The sequence below is a fragment of the Trachypithecus francoisi genome, unplaced genomic scaffold (assembly GCF_009764315.1).
Source record: "Trachypithecus francoisi isolate TF-2019V2 unplaced genomic scaffold, Tfra_2.0 Contig01474, whole genome shotgun sequence".
Lineage (NCBI taxonomy): Eukaryota > Metazoa > Chordata > Mammalia > Primates > Cercopithecidae > Trachypithecus > Trachypithecus francoisi.
The window spans coordinates 8,909,676-8,929,584 of record NW_022681435.1 but is presented as its reverse complement, the minus strand read 5'-3'; the positions used below and the strand labels follow the sequence as shown (position 1 = coordinate 8,929,584).

The window sequence follows — 19,909 nt, the reverse complement described above, 5'->3', positions numbered from 1 at the left end:
TCTTATAGCCTTATTCATATATAACTTTTAAAAGTCTTAAAAATCTCAAACGTAGGTGCAATTTCATTATATTTCACTTACTCTTCTATTGCTCTACTGCAACCATTTTCCCCACCTTTATTCCCATCTGCTATGGTCTGAACGTTTGTTCCCCAAATTTTCATCATATGCTGAAACTTAATCCCCAATGTGACAGTATTAAGAAGTGGGGCCTTTGGGAGCAGATTAGGTCATAAGGGCTTTGCCCTCATGAATGGGATTGGTGGCCTCATAAAACAGACCCAGTGAGCTTGTTCACTCTTTCCACCAGACAAGCACACACGGAAGGAACTACCTATGAGAAACGGGGCCTCATCAGACCAAATCTGCTGGCACTCTCATCTTGGACTTCCCAGCCTCTAGAACTGTGAGCAAGAAATTTCTGTTGTTAATAAATTATCCAGTCTAAGGCATGTTGTTATAGCAGCCTGAATGCCCTAACATACTACCACCTTTCATAGCCCCATACTAGTAGATGTACATTAATTTACTTAACCTCAATATTAATATTAGAGAAAACGGTCATCTCTTTTTTTGCTTTGTTTTTTTTTTTTTTCTTTTTCAATTATAAATAATGGTTACATCAACAGTCAACCAGAGTTTAAAGAAAAACTGACACCCGATAATACTGGTTAATAATGGGACATGCTACCAACACAGTCAGTACACATCAGCAAAGCAGGACAACAAATGGGGATATATACAATCTACTGAACACTGATGGGACAGGAAATAAAGAGCTAATAAGTGTGAGTAATTTAGGGTGCAAGTAGTTGACAGAAACAAATTTGGGGTCAGAAAATGCCTTTGGTCGATGATTAAAGGCACTCTGCAGCAATACTAAATTTTATGAAATTGGTAAAAATTTGTTCTACAGATATAAAATAGCTCATTCTCTAAATTATCAAATTATGAAATGAGTTCAGTAGGGTAACTAATTACTTATGAAGATAATGCTGGAGGCTGTAACACAGACCTTCTTAGAGATGATGTTCATTCCTGTGCCTCCCCCTCTGCCCAGGACTGTCTGCTCTCCAAGGCTCCGTGACAGTCTTTGATTCACAGTCTCTGATTCACTGCAGCCGGTTCTCTTCCATCGAGCTCCACTACCCTGGACTGACCTGCGTCCCATTTCCCCTGGAAGGCTCCGGCTGCACCGGAAATTTGCTTTTGGTCTTGCTTCCCTCGATGCACTCCTCCTATGTTGTCAGGATGGTTTCTCAGTGTGGTTTACTCCACCTGCTCACACTCCAGCTTCAGTCTGTCAGCCTGTTCCCAGGTGTCCTTCCACCTGACACCAAACTCCTCAGAATGTCCAACAAGGCATCCCCAACTGTGCACACTGGCTTCCTCACACTCCATGTTCCACCCATGCCAGAGTGTCTGCACCTCGTGCATGTGACATGCTTTCATCTGTCTGTGACTTTACACATGCTTCTCTCTGTGCTTGGAACCCTTTTCTTCATGCTTTTCTTGCTTTTTATCTGGTGCAATATGCCTGATTCCTTTTAAGACTCAACTCAATGCCAACTCTACTATACCCTGTTTCAATTAGGTGTCCCTTGTTATAATTATCTGCTTACTTATTTCTTCCATGAGACTATGACCTCCTAGAGAGCAGGGATTGCTGCTGTTTCTCCCCGGATATCCTAAGCGCAGTGCACTGGAAAGTGTAGATGCTCAACAAACGGTTTCATTAAAAGGATGAACAAATGAACAAATGATTGCCTGGCACGTAACAATTATTTTGTCAATGAATTTATGGGGGACTCTTGTAAGGTGCTTCAGTAATTAAATCTGCTAGGATGGGAACTGAGATACCAGTGCTTAGGTTAAGTTCAGCATAGAATAAATAGCATTGTAATGCAATTTTAATACATTTTAAATATCATTGTTTATTTCTACATAAGAATGCAACCATTTTTTTTTTAACAGCAGATAAGCAAAAACACCCTTTTATACTTCTGCACACAGGAAGGAGGTTTGTTCACAGAAATTATAGAAAGTTGAAAAAAAAATTACAGGATGTTAGCATCTGGTGCTGCCCTCCCGGTGTTAACACAGTGAGCAACACACTTAGAAGCACTCTGTCATGTTGTTTTAATAGTCCTCAATATAGGCTGACTGCTGAGGTACTCCACAAACACTTGTTGGTCGAATCATTATAATGGTTACCACTAAGCAAATAGAAAATATCTGAGTGAAACTGGAGAAAAAAATGACACTATATTGTTAATATATGTGCCTCTATGGTTAGTGTACTACAACTTTCTTAAAAATGTATTAAATAGAATGTTAAATCTGGCTAAAACACAACTAAAAGAAAATTATCTTTCCCTCTTTCAGGCCCACTCTAGAATATAGCTAACAAAAATTACTTTGTTATAATCAAACTTCTGGTAAGAATACCCAAAAAATTATGCAACCCTCAGAAAAAGTGAGATAACTCATAGCTGAGAAGGAATTCTTGATTTAGAGGAAAATCATTACAAACACATTTAGATAAGAGCATAAAAACGTCATTATATCTTAAAGAAAAAGAAATTCAATTTGATGTACAGTTTAAGTGTAACTATCACAAAAGCTGCATGGGGCCTATCTTTATTATGTTTTCCTCAGAACATTACCACAGAAACAGGCATATCAATGTTCATAGCAATGTATTATACATCATCTGCCAAATAGCTGCCTGTACTGCCTTGAAATGGCAACTTAACCTACTGGCTCCTAGATTCTGTAACACCCTACTTTCGTCCTTCCTGCAGACTATCCCCAGTCCACCACCTCCACCGTGCTCCCCAATGACAGAGTCAGTTCCAAAAATGAGGATCCCAATCACAGTCTGGATTTCCTTGCCCTTGCAAGGTAAAAGCTGCTGGTGTATAATATATTTCCCTGCTGACTTCATAAGAAGTAAATAAATGCAAGTATTCATTTAAAAGAACATGTATTAAGGATCTACAAATCGGCAGGCAATAAGCCAACATCAGGGACATACGGAGATGGCAGATACATTCCCTGCCCTTGAGGAACTCCCAGGATAGTGGGGGAAATAAACAATACACCTTTAGCTGGTATGATCAATCAGGTCATAGCAGCAGAGGGACAGATAACAAGACCCCACAGAGGCCTTTCCAGAGAAGATTTCTGTGCAGAATCAAAGTTAATCAGGCATGTGAGAACAGGTGGACATCTAGGGAGAGCTAATAGCAGGTACAGCAGGAAGGAGACAAGAATAACACTTGTGTGGCCTATCAGGAAACTCACTATGAGAGGTTGCTGAGGCTGGAGACTGTTGGGCCCCAGAGCAGAAGATAAGGCTGGACAGGCAGAGGGATCAGACAATGAACTGTGGATCCTATAGATTGTGTCTCATACAGAGGCAGTCTACACTGCCTCCCTTTCTTATGATGCTATAGGAAGCAGAACATTTCAGCTTAATAGTAAAATAAATATACACATATATGTACTATTTCTCAATATACAACTTTTAGTCAAATTCTCTTAAACTACTATACATTCCCGGTGTTATAAAAGGCTAAGTGATCCCTAACGTGGGATGTTCATACAACTAAGTAAGTTTATTAACTGAATGAGTTGGTCTGAACTCACTTTTTACCCCAAACACAGACCTGAGAGTCAAAGTGTAGTACTATTTTTCTACATAAAATCGTATTTATGGCTGTGTGCAGTGGCTCACGTCTGTAATCCTAGTACTTTGGGAGACTGTCGCGGAACGACTGCTTGAGGCCACAAGTTCGAGATCCACCTGGGTAACACAGCAAGACCATTTCTACATAAATTTTCAGAAATTAGCCAGGCTCCTGTTCACCTGGAGTCTCAGCTACTCACGAAGCTGAGGTGGGAGCTTCCTGTGAGCCAAGAAGTTGAGGCTGCAGTGAGTTATGATTGCACCACTGCACTCCAGCATGGGCAACAGAGCAAGACCCTATGATTTTTTTTAAAAAATCATATTTATATATAATTACTGAGAAATGTGCATTAATGTTTAAACTTCCTCACCTTATAGGGAGCTGCAAAGAAAGACCTTTAATCTCGTATAAAGTATTCCTTTTAAATTTACATACAGTGTCTCTATGATTTTCTCAACTGCATTTTAGATTTGGGAAGCCTTGAAGAAACCTTGGGAAAAGATTTCTTAAAATTGGCAAGCATTTGAGGTGATAAAAATGACAAGCAGGGTAACAATCCTTAGTATTCTGTTTGCTCAAATACAGAATTTCCTCAAACACTAAAACTAAGTTATCTGCAAATTTTGACTTTAAGAAAATGTATCCTGTATAAACTGAGCAATTTCTTTACATCATCACTTCTTTTTTTTTCCTCAAAGAGATAAGGTCTTGCCATGTTGCTCAGGCTGGTCTTGAACTCCTGGCCTCAAGCAGTCCTCCAACCTCAGCCACCCAAAGTGTTGGCATTGCAGGTATGAGCCACCGTGCCTGGCCCATCATCACTTCTTCAAATTGATTATGTGTGCCCTTGGGGGTACTTAATGGTATATTACAAAGTTACAGGATGCCTGGCACATGCATCTGGGGGCTTCAGTTTTACTCAGATTGAGGAGGGAAAGAGGCATTATTTTTACATTAAAACAAAGAGAAATGATAAAAAGTAGAACGTAAAATGAGCATGAATTTTTAGACTGAAAAAGACACTTGAAAAGAAATGGACAGGTGACTCCAGGCGTCTCCCAGATTTCTGGGTGTGTGAGTGTACTTCCCTTTGCCCTCAGGGATCTGCAGAGCACCACAGTAACCACCTCACAGACCACTTCTTCTGAGGACTCTGAGTCATGGTGCTCCTTTCTCCAAAAGCCTCTCTAAAAAGATGCCTTCTAAAATGCATGAGCTCATGAAGGACTAATTGTTCATCTGTATAGATACATAACTTATTCTGTAAAATGTATGCAATATTTTGTTAGAATGGGCATGGCTCTGAATTTAGAAAGATCTGCTGAAACCAGAGTTAAAAATGAACACACACAAAACTAGTCTGGGTTAACTCATTACACCAATTTTGAAAGAGAGAATATGCAGTGTTAACTTCCTGCTAGTCTGTTCCTGGTGAGGCTGGGTGCAGAGTGGCTTCAATGGCCACTTTCCAGTAGACACTGCTTGCTTCCTCTTTCCGTAGCCCTTGTATCGAGCCTTGTCCCAAACAGGAATGGACATTAGACTCCGCAACGGTTGGAACATTTCCTAAGTAACTATTACTTAACTTGATTTCAGCACCATAATAATGACTGCTCCTGGTTTCAGGTTTCTGGATAAGCATTATGCCAAGCTGATGTTTTTACGTCTATTAGGTCAACTACGCCACCCAACTGAAGTCTAAACTTGGTTCCTGACCTGTCTTCATATCCACTTCCTACTTCCCTAAGAATCAACCCACTTTCCTTCATCCATTCTGACCCAGTCATTTCCCCTTGTTCTTTGTGTCTTTGTGACTAAGCTGATATTCTCTATTTCATTTGACTTTAGAGACAAGAACAACAAACAGGGCTTGCTGCCAGGCAAGCCAAGTCTGGCTACATGGTGACTATAGGATTGTGGTTTTCTCTGTAGCTGCTTGAGAGCTGATCTATATTAAGTTTATTTTTTAAACTTCCTATAGCCATCGTCCTCAAGAGCATAGCATATTAAAACTTCATACTCTCTTTCCCAGTTAGGGTAACACAGATTTTAGATATGAATTCACTCAACTTAGCCAAGCAGTTTATTACTGCATGGAACAAACATGAAAATAATCTTCTAAAGATAATGAAAACATTTAAAAAGACGCATTCTTAGAATCAATAAGCCACAGGAACATGGATATTTGACAAAGAAGTTGCTGATATGATGTTTAAATCCCAAATTACAAACTTCATTCACCGCATGTATCAACACTCATTTCACCTGCTTAAAATACACTTCAAAAAAGGGTTAGAACACCTGGCTCCAGCCTGGGTGACAGAGACCCTATGTCAAAAAAAGTGGGGCAAGGGTTTAGAATAGGTCACTATTTAGAAGTTACTCAACTAATAGCTTGGTTTTTGTTGCAAAATTATTGTATTACTAATGTGACTGCTATGCAGTTCAGTGGAAGGAGAAACAAGTGCCATATCCATGGCCACCTCTGCTTCTGAGGTTCCTCAGCCATGAGTAGCCCCAGCATGGACTTAGGTCCAGGTCCAGCCAAACCAAGTCTGGCATCTGTGTGACTCAGCTCTTGTTTCCCTTACTAGATGATCGAGAGCTAATCTGTATCCAGAGGGAGGTCTGTCTGTTTTAGAACCAAAAGAGAACACAATCTACTCCAAGCAAAACTGGACTGGTGGTAGGAGAGGAGTCTGGAAGATCAATGCAAAAGGGCTAAACAAAGGTGAGGACACTCGGGCTCACTGGAAAATTCTGAAAACACATTTTATTTTTCCTACTAATAACTTACATAACCTCCCTATCTAAATACAAAACACCTGTTGATCACTTTACAGATCTCATTAGATATATCAAAATGAAAAAAATGCCAGTGTTCCATTTTATCCAAGATTAGATGGTGCAAAGTTTGTTTAAGGTGTACATGAATAAGAGCCTAATTATTCAGGTGTTTTAAAAACACATTTTAGCATACATCTCAGTATGGAGATTTGTTTGTTCTTTTAAACAGTAATTGTTTTTAAAACGTTGGTCACAAAGCTATGAATAATCACTTTCTTTTAATGTCTGAAAAGATAACAACGTTTGGTGAAACTAGCTAGTTAAATACACCATGATCTTACCTCTTCTGAAATGCTATCTGCTAAGTTTTTAAAATTGCAAGGATCTTAATACCTTTATGAGATGTTTTACAAGTAACATCTACTGCACTTTATTTTCAAGAAACTGTGAGAATGTAATGTAGGGTTATTAACTCAATAATAAAATTTTAATACAGGTTGGAATATCTCATCGTAGAAATGAGATTACTTCATTTATATTAAAAATATGCTTTAAGGCACAGTTTGCAATGAAGACTTTCATAGGTATATTTATCATTTAAGATACAACACAATTTTTACAAGAAATTTTCTTTTAGATATTCAAATATACATAAATATTTACATTGCAACTTAAAATATTCTCATATGAACATAAAAATATCAATTCGGAGTTCTGAAATAATATAACTACTATCTTTTTCAAGAATACTATCTGTCCAGGGCTGAAACATGCATATGTTTGTACATAATGGATACTTGATGTTGCTCAGCTCCCCCAAAAAACCCCAACAAAACTTGTATCTACTGGTAATGGAAGAGCTCAATCTGAAAGAATGGATATTGTTAATATAAGAAAAATGCTAAGGTGTAATAGCTGGGGGGAAAATCAATCAAAGAGCAAAAAATGGAAACCATTTAAAAATATGGGAAGTAAAATTGAAAAGGAGTTGTAAAGCAGGGTACAGAGAGAAGACAACAGGGGGAGGAATTCAACAGCAACAAAGGTACTGATTCTGTAATCCAGGAATCCAAGCAAGAGTCTAGGAGAGGATTCGTTTTCATATAGCAAAATTTGGATTTTGCAAAATCTAGTTAAAATCTAAAAACATTTAAATTTCTTTCTTTCTTTTTTTTTTTTTTTGAGATGAAGTCTCACTCTGTCATCCAGGCTGGAGTGCACTGGTGTGATCTTGCCTCACTGTAGCCTCCCACGCTCAGGTTCAAGTGATTCTCCTGCCTCAGCCTCCCGAATAGCTGGGACTACAGGAACGTGCCACCACATCCGGCTAATTTTTGTATTTTTAGTAGAGATGGTGTTTCACCATGTTGGCCAGGCTGGTATTGAAAGCCTGACCTTAGGTGATCCGCCTGCCTCGGTCTCCCAAAGTGCTGGGATTATTGGCGCAAGCTGCCATGCTTGGCCTAAATTTCTATTTGTATTTTATTTATTTATTTTTTTGAGACAGAGTTTTGCTCTTGTTGCCCAGGCTAGAGTGCAGTGGTGCAATCTCGGCTCATTGCAACCTCTGCCTCCCGGGTTCAAGTGATTCTCCTGCCTCAGCTTTCTGGGTAGCTGGGATTACAGGTGTCCAGCTTATTTTTGTATTTTTAGTAGAGATGGGGTTTCACCATATTGGCCAGGCTGGTCTCGAACTCCTGACCTCGTGATCCACCTGCCTCAGCCTCGCAAAGTGCTGGGATTATAGGTGTAAGCCACCAAGCCCAGCCTCTATTTATATTTTAAACCAGTAAACAAACAAAAAACCCCAGAACAAGAATCTAAATCTACCTTTAAGAGTTTATAACATTAAAAGACATGTACAGACACTACGACGAGCAAATAGGAGGTTTAATCTTGAGACTCTCACTTTCTCTTGTGCTGGAATTTCACCTGCACCACACATAAGAGACCAGTTTAACCACCCCCGGTAAAAGATGGCATCGCACAGCCATTAGGTCAAGTAATGGGCAGCTGAGGAACCCCTGGAAGGTCTAGCTGACAACATCTTTCCTGTGCTGAAGGCAAATAAACAATTTGCCTAAGTAATAAATTTCTTCGATTTTTGTTGAGCTTCAGCCAAAACAGTTGCTCTATATAATCAACATTACAGGTGAACCACATTGAGGGCATGAGTTGATTAATAATGGCTAGCATTTAGGGAGTTCTTCCTATGTGGCACTCCTATTTCAAATGCTTTACATGTATTATTTCATTTCATCTTCACAACAATACTATAAAGAAAGTTCCAATTCTCTTCTTTATTTAACATATGAGGAAAGAGAGCAGTGAATTTTCAGCTGGGATCCAACTGGAGGTCTATCTCCCTTCAGAGCACTGCTTTTCCTCAATGTGAAAGTTACTATACAGAAAGTAAAAATTCTGGACATTTTTTTGGTTGTTGCTTGTTTTTTGAGATGGAGTCTCGCTCTGTTGCCCAGGCTGGAGCGCAGTGGTGCGATCTCAGCTCACTGCAAGCTCTGCCTCCTGGGTTCACGCCATTCTCCTGCTTCAGTCTCCTAAGTAGCTGGGACTACAGGTGCGAGTCACCAAACCCGGGTAATTTTTTATATTTTTAGTAGAGACGGGTTTTCACCGTGTTAGCCAGGATGGTCTCAATCTCCTGACCTCGTGATTCGCCCGCCTCGGCCTCCCAAAGTGCTGGGATTACTGGTGTGAGCCAGCGCCCTGGGCCAAATTCTGGAAATTTATAACAAACATCTTAAAATGCCACTGTGATATATGAGATAGTGTTCTTAAAGCCCAAGGTAAAACATTTCATGGCTTAAAGCACACATACACATGCATGCACACACACACACACACACACACACACACACAATGGCTTGTACACATCTCAACCATATAAATGTGTAAAAACTGTTGGGATAAAAAGTTATGCAAGCCGGCAGGGCGTGGTGGCTCACGCTTATGATCCCAGAACTTTGGGAGGCCGAGGCGGATGGATTATCTGAGGTCAGGAGTTCAAGACCAGCCTGGCCAACATGGTGAAACTCTGTCTCTACAAAAAAATACAAAAATTAGCTGGGCATGGTGGTGGGCGCCTGTAATCCCAGCTACTCGGAAGGCTGTGGCTAGAGAATCGCTTGAACCCGGAAAACAGAGGTTGCAGTGAGCCAATATTGCACCATTGCACTCCAGCCTAGGCAACAAGGGTGAAACCCCATCTCAAAAAAAAGAAAAAAAAAAAAGTTATGCAAGCCATTTAAAATGTCTTCAAATGTCTATTCGCTTTCTTAATCCGAAACACAAAGTTTATATCAGCAAGTGCCTGGAAAGTGAAGAATGGCTAAATTGGACTACTCTTGTTCCCTGTTAGGAGATTAGAATATGCTCCAAGTCTGTAACCACCAAATTATTTTTCATTAAGCATAAAATCGATAACTAGAAATGCTAAGATACAAATGAAAAACTACATTGTATATAAAGAACTTTTTACTTTTGTACCATTTCCCTGCCAAAAAAGAAACAAAATAGGAATGCATGGTTGTTACATGGCTTTCATTCTAGTGAACTGGTTTCATCCCATGAGTCTACCTCAACTCAGCAGTCAGGACTTGCAGACTACCTCTGCTACAAATCTGCTGTCTTAATTTACATAGATCTCTTCACTTTTCAGCACCTCAGTGTCCTTACCTATCAAATGACAATAATATCTGATCTGCCAATTTCATTCAGTTGAAATCAATGTTTGGTGACAGCAATGATGCTCTGTCTATATAGGGAATTACCACTAGTGGGCTACTATGGTGGGGTGTGCTATTTAACTAGGTGAGTTGGTGGGGAGGGATGTGTAGTGGTACTGTTAACTTTTTCAAACTGCAGTTATACCAGCCTCATCCTTTGAGCCTCATAACCACCCTGGAAATGAGTGGAACAACTATTAACAGATAAAGAAGTACAGGGTGGCTATGTGGGTAGCCTCATGTCATACTGTAAGTTAGGGACTAAGCCTAGAAATCCAATTGTCCCAAAACGTGCTCCAGTGTTTTGCTTTGTTTTTTTTTTTTTTTTTTTTTTTTTTTTTTTGAGACGGAGTCTCGCTCTGTCACCCAGGTGGGAGTGCAGTGGCCGGATCTCAGCTCACTGCAAGCTCCACCTCCCGGGTTTACGCCATTCTCCTGCCTCAGCCTCCCGAGTAGCTGGGACTACAGGCGCCCACCACCTCGCCCGGCTAGGTTTTTGTATTTTTTTAGTAGAGACGGGGTTTCACCGTGTTAGCCAGGATGGTCTCGATCTCCTGACCTCGTGATCCTCCCGTCTCGGCCTCCCAAAGTGCTGGGATTACAGGCTTGAGCCACCGCGCCCGGCCAACTGCTTTGTTTTTTTAACCCTGCTAACTCAACAGTGTAGCCCATTGGTTAGAAAGGAGGAAGTAAGGGCTAATGGGGGCCTCCATTCTGAATAAATCCAACAAAGATGCCAATGTCCTGAGTTGATGAATTAGCAAGTCAACTCTCTGCCGACCTGAAAGCTAGAGTTTATGAAATGAAACCATATACCTTGATCTCTGGGAGCTGCATAACTTCGGGAAAGACCTCGATGCAGTTGGAGTGAGCAATCACGGTGTGCACGCGCCTGCAATTCATGATCGTTGTTGGGATGGCTTTCAGCTTATTTCCACTGAGATCAATTTCTTCAAGTTCCTCCAGTTTCGCCATTTTACTAAAAAAAGAGAAAATAAAGCAATTTAAAAGAAAATAGTATATGATGAGAATCAAAGGATGAATTAAATTGCTATGACTTTAAGGATTCATTTGTAACATCATTTTTACAAACAAGACCATTTTTTCACTATCATTTTGGAGTACTGAAATATTTTAACACCTCCTTTCCCACTACAGAACAAGAACTATTCAACTCTTCAAATTGTCAACAAGAAGGAAAATGGGTACCCTTTTCCTCCTAAAAGTCTGTGTGGAAATTAAGTTACCCTGGCAATAATCACGTTACTGTATAGCTTGGTCTGAACACTAATGAAAACACTATTGAAATGGGTCAAAAGCCAGCATTAATCCAATATAACTGCCTTAAAAGAGCTCAGAGAGTATGACTTCTTTGTAGTGGCACTGAAAACTCAAGGTGGAGGTAGAGAACAGGTCTATAGTTCATATTAAGATAAGCTTTTTCTTCAACCTCCACTCCCCCAATTCCTCTGACATCACTGATGAATACAAAGTGGTGGTAAGGAGCAAGGGGTGTGTTAAAAGCCCATTTGGATCACCTCTTCGACTTCTGGCAGAGCGCAAATTCACACCAGGGCCAAAAGACATTTCTCTCAATTGTTGCTAAACATCTACCAAGAAGGAATCTCTCCAACCTTATCTTAATAATATGTTCTAATGTAATTAATTTAATACTTCCATTTAAGAATGTCTTTTATTGTTCAATCTTCCTCATCTATGATCTTCATCAATAATTACAATAACTAAAGAAAAATTCCAGAATCAGGGTTTCTTGCATTCTTTATAAATTTGAAAGAAAAAACAACACCTCCACCTCTGCAATCACTGTAATAGTATCTGGCACTTTGTTGACCCTCTTTCCACTCCAAGAAGCACAGGATTCCCCATTAGTGTCACTCAGACTCATAAGCTGAATAATAGTTTACATTTTTTGGTATCATTTCTACCTGTTATAGTTTCATTTGTCACAATATACTTTTAAACAATTTAACAAAAAATCACTGTATTATTTTTCTGTCATATTTCAAATATAAAGATTATCTTGTTTATCTTGAAAATAAATATAAGCCTAAGATACAGTAAAAACTAAGTTTTTATCTTATGAAGTCAGACTTTTTAATATCATATACATCCAGTGTGGCATCAGAATATACTACAAACAATATGTACACAGACTACGAAGTAATCCATCTATGATAGCCTGAATTTCTAAGAATATTATTTAAATATGCTGTCATCATATTTTGAAAGAAATATAGTGATATAGTTTGGATTATTTGTCCCCTCCAAATCTCATGTTGAAATGTGATTCCCAGGCCGGGCGCAGTGGCTCACTCCTGTAATCCCAGCACTTTGGGAGGCCGAGGCGGGTGGATCACGAGGTCAGGAGATCGAGACCATCCTGGCTAACATGGTGAAACCCCGTCTCTACTAAAAAATACAAAAAACTAGCCGGGCGAGGTGGCGGGCGCCTGTAGTCCCAGCTACTCGGGAGGCTGAGGCAGGAGAATGGTGTGAACCCGGGAGGTGGAGCTTGCAGTGAGCTGAGATCGCGCCACTGCACTCCAGCCTAGGCGACAGAGCAAGACTCTGTCTCAAAAAAAAAAAAAAAAAAAAAAAAAAAAAAAAAAAGAAATGTGATTCCCAATGTTAGAGGTGGGGCCCAGTAGCGGGTGTTCAGGTCATGGGAGCAGATACCACATGAATGGTTTGATGCCCTTCCCATGGTAATAAATGAATTCACATGCTGTGCATTCACATAAGACCCTGGCATCTCCTTTGCCCCCTCTCTCCCCATGTGACACAATGGCTCCCCTTCACCTTCTGCCATGATTTCAAGCTTCCTGAAGACTCACCAGAAGCAGATGCCAGTCCTGTGCCTTGAAACTAATGGGTAATGGTGCACGAAAAAGGATTAAAAGCACAGAAAACGGGCCCCCAGAAGAAAAAGTTAAAGAATTTTCCAACTCGCAACATAAAAAGAAGGTGGCAAAAGATGTGAAGACAAAATGACTAGATGGTGGTCATGTTCTTTAATTCAGCAACCATTTAAGTGTGGGCCTTGTGTGAAATGTGAGGCTGAGGGAGACAGCAAGGTCACAGACCCAGCTCTTAAGGTGCTCTGGTTTGCAGTGGAGCTACTGAGCCACATCACAACCACAGGGAGACAGAATTCATTCCTAGATGGATATTTTACAAGGTGTGTTAAAAGTTTTTCTGCACTTAGGGTGGGTGACTACACCTGGCATGGGTCACTGGGGGTATATCCTCAGAATTAGAGCTGATGATCCTTTCCTCTGCAGGGTTTAGACATTCATCATCTGAAAGAAGACAATGAGGCCTTTCAGATAGGTTGCTGTTACGTGATTATCACGGTTTTTTCCAAAAATATCATTTCCCCATTCCATAGTGAAGTAAAAGTAGATGGAAGTCAGCATAAAATATTTTAATCATTAATGTCAAACGAGGAGGAAAGTAAGTATTTCTTTATGCCAAAAACGGAGCAATACTTTAAGTTAACACATACATGGGCCTTCCTTCTTAGCAAGGGCTTGAATAGAGTGGTAGCCCTGAAGGCAGCAGAGGGAGGCTATGATAGTGTTTTGGTCTGGCCCCAGTGCTGAGTTACAGTTACCAAGCAGAATACCAGAAGGGTTAGTGTTTGCTTCTTAGATGTGTGCGTGTGTGTTCCAAGCCCTAACTTGTTAGATGGATAAAACCCAATGAAATGGAAACAGGGTAAATCCTCATGGCAGGCTCAGCGCATAGATTCACTCGAAGCTAGATATAATGTCACCGCTCCCCAAAAATTAGAAATTGAAGTAAAAACAAATTAAAAATGGACTCTTTTGAGCCATAATTTGCAATGTTACAGTTTCTATGGTAGTAGAGTCTACCACTGCTCTGTACATCGTAAGTATGAATATAAAAGTTGGTAGATAATGAAGGATTTTCAGCTTCCTGGTTTACATTCTAATTCCCACATACTCTATTAGGTTAATGTTTTTGGAAACTTTATTATTTACTTTATTTTTTAATAGATAGGGTGTCACTATGCTGCCCAGGCTAGTCTTGAATTCTTGAGCTCAAGTGACCCTCCCACCTCAGCCTCCCGAGTAGCTGGGACTGAAGGCATGCACCGCCACACCTGGCTCTAGGATAATGGTTTTTTAAAAAATTATTCTGACTCGTTAAAAAGAAGTAAAAGAAAAAACATACCTGCTAAACAACACATTTTATTTCAAAATCTTAAGAACATTCTTGTGATTAAGTCTTTGGACACATATGAGGAAAACCAATCTACTTCTCTTCAGGGAAATGTCATCACAGCTTACATAAAGGAAACTGTGAATGGAGCAGGAACAAGGAAACAAACTTGATATCACCTGGGAAATAAATATTTCAGCTTTCATCTTTCTATGAATACACTTTGAGAAATGCAATTCAGAACACAGCTTTACGATTCTCCTTTACCTTGCTGGAAAACTCTGAAGTCGGTTATAGGCCATGTGAAGGATCTTCAAATGGGGGTGTCCCGTTAACAAGGGCACACATTTATCTGTGAGGCTGTTATTTGTCAAATACAACTCTTGCAAGATACTGTTTGTCTCTTCAGAAAGCGTGGCTGGAGGAAGGCTTTCCAGTTTGTTCGCAGATGCGTTCAGGAATCTCAGGCTACAATGACAAAATGTAACAAAACGCCATTGAAAAGTCACAAAACCCCTCAAGAAACCTAGAAGCTTTGATACCAGGCATATTAGAAGCTGGGATTAGAAACATGAATTGAAAAGACAAGCCCTGGCTTCAACAAGTTCAATTAGCAAGTATTTGTATCTGTGATCCATTAACTATGATGAACACAATAGCTATCTATATGTATTAAATACAGAGGTACAACTAAGTTTTATGGAAGCACAAAGTTAAGAGGAAGGCAATTATTTCTATAGTTGGCGGGCAGTGGAAGAGAAAGTGATATGGTAAAGTTAATATTCTGACTTAAGGAAGAGAAAAACAATTTCCTATTTTGTAATCAAAAGTTCTTGCTAAAGCAGGAGGATGCCAGGAGTTTGAGACCAGCCTGGGCAACAAAGTAAGATCCTGCCTCTATAACAATTAGGTGAATAAATAAATAATAAATGGTTCTTATAGTAGTAAAACAGGTATTAGATCACAATACAACTAAATCACATAGTGACTTGAGTCCTCTTCAGTATAAGGTCCAATGCACATTTTACTGACTTTCACAAGTGCAGGAGATAATTTGCTCTGTCTTGAAACAACATAATACAATGTAGCAATGAGAATAAAGAACTAAAACAGTATGTATCAACAGGATGAATCTCACAAATACATAATGACCAAAAGAAGCCAGATAAAAGAGGAGACCCACTATATGATCCCATAACTACATAAAGTTCAAAGTTAGGCAAAATTACTCTGTAGTAACAGAAGTCAGGATGGCAGTAACTCTTAGGTGGGGAGGGAAAGGAGGCAGTATCCAGGAGATGGCGTGTAACGTTTCAAATATCATAATGTTCTTAGGTAGGGAGGGAAAGGAGGCAGTATCCAGGAGAGGGCGTGTAACGTTTCAAATATTGTAATGTTCTTAGGAAGGGAGGGAAAGGAGGCAGTATCCAGGAGAGGGCATGTAACGTTTCGAATATTGTAATGTTCTGTTTCTTAGTCCAGGTGCTGGTTACACAAGTGTGTTCACTTTGAGACAATGCATCAAGTGCTACATTTATGATCTGGCCACTTTCTGTATGTATATTGTACTTAAATTTCACAATAAAACAAACAATATACGTGCCGCCACAGTTTCCAGATGCTAGAGTGAAAAGTGAATAAAACATAAAGAATGGTTTTATAACTAAGATAACTAAAATTGTCAAAAACAATAAATAAAAAATCTTTCACGGTGATTGTGCAATGTAGTTAAACGCACAATGCAAAGCTGGGGAATGGCAACAAATCCTTGCTGTGATCAGGTTCCAAATCACTCCAAAGGGATGGACTGTGTCACACTCAGGAGTCAGAGATGACCCTCCTGATTCATGACGAATGTCCAACTGTGCAGCTGCAGCAGGTGGGAAAGAGACAGTGCTCAGTACATAGGACTTGCCTACAAGAGTTAGAAGGGTCAAATCTCCCATGCCTCTCCCTGGCCCCCAGATCAACCCTGTTGATGAGCCACACTATTCCCTCACTTCAATCACTTTGGTTTGAAACTTTCACCATTCAATTCAGGACTATTCTGCCATCTGTTAAAAAAAGAAGAAGAAGAAAATCATCCTTAAAAATAATACAAAATACCAGGCACAGTTATTTTTAATCTTGGATATAAAAAAAAAAAAGGCTATTAGGAGTCCTCACCAGGACTGTCACTCCAAGCTCTCAGTCTACTAATTTAAAACTCTTTAATCTCATACAACCCCTTCAACACACAAACACCAACTCCATTACTTATCTGAGGAAAAGCAGCTTCCCCAAAATAGAACATTTTCCATTAAAGAAACACGTATTCCGTTGACATTAAAAAAAAAAAAAAAAAAGGAAGTTAGAGAAGGGCTGTCCAGACCATAAATAGTCATGGGAAATGATAGCCGTGTGTGCTACAGAGAAGGAAATAAAGGTCACTCTTGCAGTTTCTGCAATGGTTTTGAACGAGGAAGGAAGCAAGTTTCAGCACATAGTTGTTTACCATTGCTGTTCAGAGTACTTTTATAAGTCTGTTTCTTTAGATCCCATTTAGATCACCTAATTTCCTGTTAAGAATTTCTTTAGTGTAGCATTAGAATAAATTACAATGTAAGAAACAAATTTTATTGCCCTAAAATATCATGGACTAGTGTTGGCTGGGAAACTATATAAAATAATTTCATTAAAATAGAATTCTCAGCTGGGCGCAGTGGCTCACACCTGTAATCCCAGCACTTTGGGCAGCTGAGGCGGGTGGATCACCTGAGGTCAGGAGTTCGAGACCAGCCTGGCCAACATGGTGAAACCCCTACTCTCTACTAAAAATACAAATATTAGCTGGGTCTGGTGGCAGGTATCTGTAATCCCAGCTACTCGGGAGGGTGAGGCAGGAGAATCACTTGAACCCAGGAGGCAGAGGTTGTAGTGAGCCAAGACTGCGCATTGCACTCTAGCCTGAGCAACAAGAGCAAAACTCTGGCTCAAACAAAAAAAAAGAAAAAGAAAAAGAAAGAAAAAAGACAAAAATAAAATTCTCTAGGAAATATGTAGTTACACACACACATATATACACACACACGAGACAGATAAAACAAAGTGAATTCATGTTTGCATATTTTTCAGGCCAGAAAAAGAGGGAATGTTTTAAAAACAGACAAGTGAATGCTCATCTAGAAAGCTGCCAAGCAACGTAAAAAACCCCTCATGGCATCTGAATAAAGAGAAGAAAGTGATTTCCTCAAAGATTTATCCTCTCATCTTTTTGAAATTTGTCTGTAATTAAGGAACTATATACCTTTTATGCAAAATTAAGGGGGAAACTGCCAGCATCATCCACCTCCAAGAAATGAAACTAGTTAGCTGAAACCACATGAAGTGGTTCCAAAGGACATCATCTGAACTGCATAAAGTCTGACTTAATCACCTTGTTGGTTAATAGCCAAAGGACAAACAACTGAACTAAAAATATTTTTTATTATCATAGTATCAGGAAAATTAAATTCAATATCCATTCACTTAAGCCATTCTTCCTAAAACCTCACAACGTTTCAGCAGGAGACAACTTAAATTGCTTTAATAGTCTACATTTCATCCTTCCACCAGAATGAACGAATACTTTAGCAAAGTTTCTCCAGGATGGATAACAATTTTAGTAAATAAATAGGCTCCTGAACCTCACTCTCTGCTTTCAACCTTGCAAAAAAGCTAAATTGTTAAAGGGCTGAGTCAGGTCTCAACTCACTATGATATGATAACTATCCTCAAGCTTCTTCTTTACAGAATTTTGTAATAACTATACTATAAAAAGATGGTTTAATGTGCCAACAGCTGTTTCATGCTTCATCCATATAACATTTTCACTATGCAATCCTCTTCTAATTAGAGAAAAAGCAGTAACATATCACCATTTTCTTTCCATTTGTAAGGTACTCTGTAGATATCACAGATCTTTCCTTCTTCTTTTTCTTCTTCTTTTTTTTTTCTTTTTGACAGAGTCTTGCTCTGTTGCCCAGGCTGGAGTGCAGTGGCATTTGGCTCACAGCAATCTCCGCCTACTGGGTTCAAGCAATTCTCTCACTTTAGCCTCCTGAGTAGCTGGGCTTACAGGCATGCACCACCATGCCCAGCTAATTTTTGTATTTTTAGTAGAGAGAGGGTTTCACCATGTTGGCCAGGCTGGTCTCGAACTCCTGACTTCAAGTGATCCACCTGCCTTGGCCTCCCAAAGTGCTGGGATTACAAGTGTGAGCCACTGCACCTGGTCACTATTTTCTATCTCATTTGATTTTTCCATCATCCCAGAAACATACCCTCTCATATTTCATGAAAGACAGAAATCAAAGCGGAGAAAGTCACATTATTTGGCAATGGCTCAATAGTAACTAGTGGCAGAGACAGAAATAAAACTCGGATTTCATCAATCTCAAGTCCACAGTTTTCTATCATGTCTCCAAAATTCAAATGTTGAAAAAATAAGTATAAAAACGTTTTTGTGGGGACTTTTTTTTTTTTTTTTTTGAGATGGAGTCTCGCTCGCCTAGGCAGGAGTGCAGCGACGAGATCTTGGCTCACTGCAAGCTCCGCCTTCTGGGTTCACACCATTCTCCCGCCTCAGCCTTCCGAGTAGCTGGGACTACAGGCCCCCGCCCACCATGCCCGGCTAATTTTCTGTATTTTTAGTAGAGACGGGGTTTCACCGTGTTAGCCAGGATGGTCATAGGTCCTTTTTTTCTAAAAGAGCTGGAGGGTCAAGCTGGGCACCTGCATGTAATGTGAAGACAATGTGTGCAAAGCATTTCAAACTCAATTCTTATAACAAGTTAGTAAATAGCACAGTACTCAAGAACTTCTCTCAGCATAAAGTTCAAAAGCTGCAGAGAAAAGACACACAGATATGGCTCCTGCCCTAAAGTGTTTGGAAAGTCACCCGCAACAGCAGTGAGACAAATCCATTTCCTGCTTCTTGAGCAATTGCTCTGCTCTCCTTGGCACATTCTGTCCATTTGACTCATCTATATTTTTTTGTTTTGTTTGCTTTTTAGTAATTTCCAACACATCCTTAAATTTTACAGTCAAATTCTCTCTTTGAAACAGGGCACAGGATTTGGTACCATAACAGATTTACCTATTTGTAGACACACCAGGTATCGTTAAATGATTTTTCTGGAAATCTGTAATGGGACTTATACACTATTAAAAATCCATATGGTCACAACTGTCTAACCCCAGCAAAACTCTTACTTTCAAGCAACCCTCTGATTTCTGTCTCCAAAGCATTCCAGAAGTGTAAACATTCTAAGTTTCTTATTATTGCTTGTTTTTACAACAAAGTACTTTTGACAGTTTCATCTATCTTCACAAGGGTGACACTTCACGTTGTATTTCACTATCAGGCCTCCTCAGTCTCCTCCAATCAGTCTTATTATCTTAAATGACCTTGATGTTTTTGAAGTGTACTCGACAAATATTTTGTAAAATGTCTCTCAA

General features: G+C 39.6%; 1 protein-coding gene and 1 long non-coding RNA gene across 2 annotated transcripts in view; one reads left to right on the top strand and one right to left on the bottom strand.

Moving 5' to 3' along the window:
* PHLPP1 (PH domain and leucine rich repeat protein phosphatase 1) overlaps positions 1 to 19,909 on the bottom strand; it is a 270,198-nt gene that overhangs the window by 23,283 nt on the left and 227,006 nt on the right. Inside the window, exons 11-12 of the mRNA XM_033239200.1 lie at positions 14,699 to 14,899; positions 11,042 to 11,204 (exon numbers count right to left, since the gene is read on the bottom strand). Of these exons, the coding sequence (XP_033095091.1) occupies positions 11,042 to 11,204; positions 14,699 to 14,899 (364 nt within the window). The remainder of the gene's footprint in view (positions 1 to 11,041; positions 11,205 to 14,698; positions 14,900 to 19,909) is intronic.
* LOC117099718 lies at positions 277 to 18,249 on the top strand. Its single transcript, XR_004443969.1, has 4 exons — positions 277 to 406; positions 2,805 to 2,904; positions 6,287 to 6,423; positions 17,546 to 18,249. It is a non-coding gene; the product is annotated as an uncharacterized LOC117099718 (long non-coding RNA).